The 2,880-nt window shown below is 34.0% G+C and overlaps 1 protein-coding gene across 1 annotated transcript in view; it reads left to right on the top strand.

The window, feature by feature from the left end:
* The first annotated feature begins 183 nt into the window (after positions 1-183).
* Positions 184-2,880, top strand: part of LOC104265919 — a 3,872-nt gene continuing 1,175 nt past the window's right edge. Inside the window, exons 1-4 of the mRNA XM_009861072.2 lie at positions 184-256; positions 867-1,006; positions 1,501-1,724; positions 2,134-2,255. Coding sequence (XP_009859374.2) covers positions 217-256; positions 867-1,006; positions 1,501-1,724; positions 2,134-2,255 — 526 coding nt within the window. The 5' untranslated portion in view covers positions 184-216. The remainder of the gene's footprint in view (positions 257-866; positions 1,007-1,500; positions 1,725-2,133; positions 2,256-2,880) is intronic.

Raw genomic sequence — 2,880 nt, 5'->3', positions numbered from 1 at the left:
AAATAGTAATATTTGACTAAAAAAATTAAAAAAACACTGTTCTTGAGTAAACTAACCCACTACTTTTTTAACCTTCGCGAATCACATGAGTCTGAGTTCGGTAAAATTTGATTAAATCCCGAATCCTCAAAGACCTCACTTATACAGAATAAAAAACCTACTACAAAACTATGTCAACCTTAAATTTTACATTCACAGCCAGCAAGTCAACCATCGATGGTTCGTTCATCAAGTTTAACCAAACCTTATCCTATCAGTAAGTTACTTATCTATCACTGTAGGGTGGGACATTACTTATCTATCACTGTAGGGTGGGACATTACTTATCTATCACTGTAGGGTGGGACAAGTTCCCTTTTTTCCTGTTTCATTTTTTAACAAACAGAATATTTACAGAATTGTATAAAATAAAATAATAATTGCCCACAGGGTAACTTGAGGTTTATAAAACAGAACACCGGTGTTATAACGACTTGTTTTCCAGCTGTTTGATGAAAAAGCAAGTTACATTTATTCATTCATATAACCGCATCCTCACATTTCTTTGAAAGCATTGTTTATTATTCAAACAGGATTTTTTCATTAAAAAATATTGCTTTTATGTGCTAACGGTATGCATCTTATTTCTTAGTACTCTAAAAAACTCGGGACTCTAAACAAGAGTTTAAAAGACATGAAAAATATGAACTTGTGTTACTACCGATATACCTTCCTACTCCATGGTACCACAAGTTTTCAGTAAAGTCTTACGGCTAGGGCTGCGAAAAGGTTACAGTTAATGGGTTAACCAAACCTATTAGGTTAACATGTATTTCAGTATAAAAAAAGTAGCATTTCAACCAATATTAAGTGTTTTCTACTTACAGTGAGCAGCACGCTACGTCAAGACAAAAGTTTCTTAGCAATAGAATCTGGTAACCAATTTATTGATGTGTCCAACCAGAAACTAACATTACAGGAGAAAAAAATCCGACAACAGCCACCAATAGAAGTTGTTGGAAGTCAGGTAGAATCCAGGTTTAATATTTTGTATGTGTAAGTGAAAATAACAGACTTCCTCGCGTGGCTGGAAAACAACAGTTGTTATAGCACGAGTATACACCTTGTGCCAGCTTACGAGTTACCAAATATGTTACTGTGTTGGTGATTATTCTTTTTTGGATTTTTGTTTAATTTTTTCATGTTCGGCTAATAATATTGATAACCCATTAGTGACCACTGGGTTGGTGCCGGAAAAAGTAATTAGCGATATTTGTTAACTTTGTGCTCAGCGAATCTCTTCTGTTTAGTTCCGTGTTCTTAGTTCTTCTGTTAGGACATATTAAAGGATAAAGTAAGTTACATTCATTCATTCTTTCTCCACAATATTACTCTTACTTCTGTTATTAGACTTTTATATTCATAAACCCAATGTTTGTGTTTCAGCATACTTAGGTTCTATCTGAATAGAGCCAAGATAAAATAGGCTTACATGATTTTACATATTCTGTATTTTAATAGGTACTTGGTAGCCAACTGGAAAAAGAATTGTCCTCAAGCGACTCTGTTTGTATTGTGAACAGAAAAAAAAGTTTTGGCAGTAAATCAAGCTTAGTAGAAGTTATTCCCGAGACTCAGAACGAATCTTATCATGATAAACACAACCAATCAACATCACATGTGGAGTTAGGTCTTGCCTTCATGCATGATCAGAATCAGCTAAACATATCGGCAGCAGACAAAAGGTAAAATCAAATCACCACTATGGCAAAGTTGTTGACTTACAACACTTCCTTCTGTAGGCTAGAGCCGCGTTTTTTAAACTGGGGTAAATTCCTCATATTTAAAGAGGAAATGAGCTACCAATCAAAATTCACATTAGTTGGCTGGACAGGGAAATTGAGCAAATTTAGTCATTCGCCAGACATTGAACAGCTGGTTGCTAGCGCGTTTATCACATTAAATATAACTGATGTAATTAGTTGTTTTGCGTTTTAATGAATGAACAGCATATTACATATTGGGGGTAAAAGGCATAGGAACTCTTAAGCTGGCACAGGTGTATGAAACAGAACATCCGTGTTTAACGACTGTCATTTTCCAGGCATTCTGACAAGCTAGTTACATTCATTCATTTTTCATTTATTTTAACAGAATTGTAAAAAGAACATCAGAAGAAGAAAAAGCAATTGTGGAAAATGTAGGGGCTGTAGAAATTGTTGCAGAATATGAAAAAGAGAAGAATGCGACTAGACAGAGTTCTGCTGAGAAATCACGTGTGTTTTTGTTTATTTCCATAAATATTATTATATAAAACGAAACCAGGGTCCATCTTTAAATAAATATGTGTTTTTCATTATACATGACAACGCATTGGGACTAATTTATTTTTATTATCCTAGCTACAAGGATTTTGAAAGACTTTATTCATGTTCAATGGTGCGTTAGTCATTTGATTAAAATTCTGCAAGGCTCTTTGGTGCTATGGCTACCATTGTGGACGTATGTGTCCTTGGCTAAGACACTGAATGGCAAATGCTCCAACCCAGTGGTCACTAATGGGTTGCCCAAATTATTAGCCACACATAAAAAATTGTAAAAAAGAACCAAAAAATAATCACCTACATAGTAACATACATGGTACTCGTAAGCTGGCATAAGGTGTATGAAACAAAACTACACGTGTTTAACTATTGTCTTTATCCGGCCACGCAAGGATAAAGTAAGAAATTATAAAAGTCAGTTTGTGGCTCCAATACAACTGCACAACTACATAACAATTTTTTTCTCTTTAATTTTTTTTAATCTTTATCCTGCACTATTATTAGATATGTTAAATACATTAAATTTAAATAGATGTGTACAGTTTTGTGTTATAACTATGATCAAACTAGTCTTATT

This window comes from Ciona intestinalis, unplaced genomic scaffold (genome assembly GCF_000224145.3).
Source record: "Ciona intestinalis unplaced genomic scaffold, KH HT000627.1, whole genome shotgun sequence".
Classification (NCBI taxonomy): domain Eukaryota; kingdom Metazoa; phylum Chordata; class Ascidiacea; order Phlebobranchia; family Cionidae; genus Ciona; species Ciona intestinalis.
This window is presented reverse-complemented; position numbering and strand designations above follow the sequence as displayed.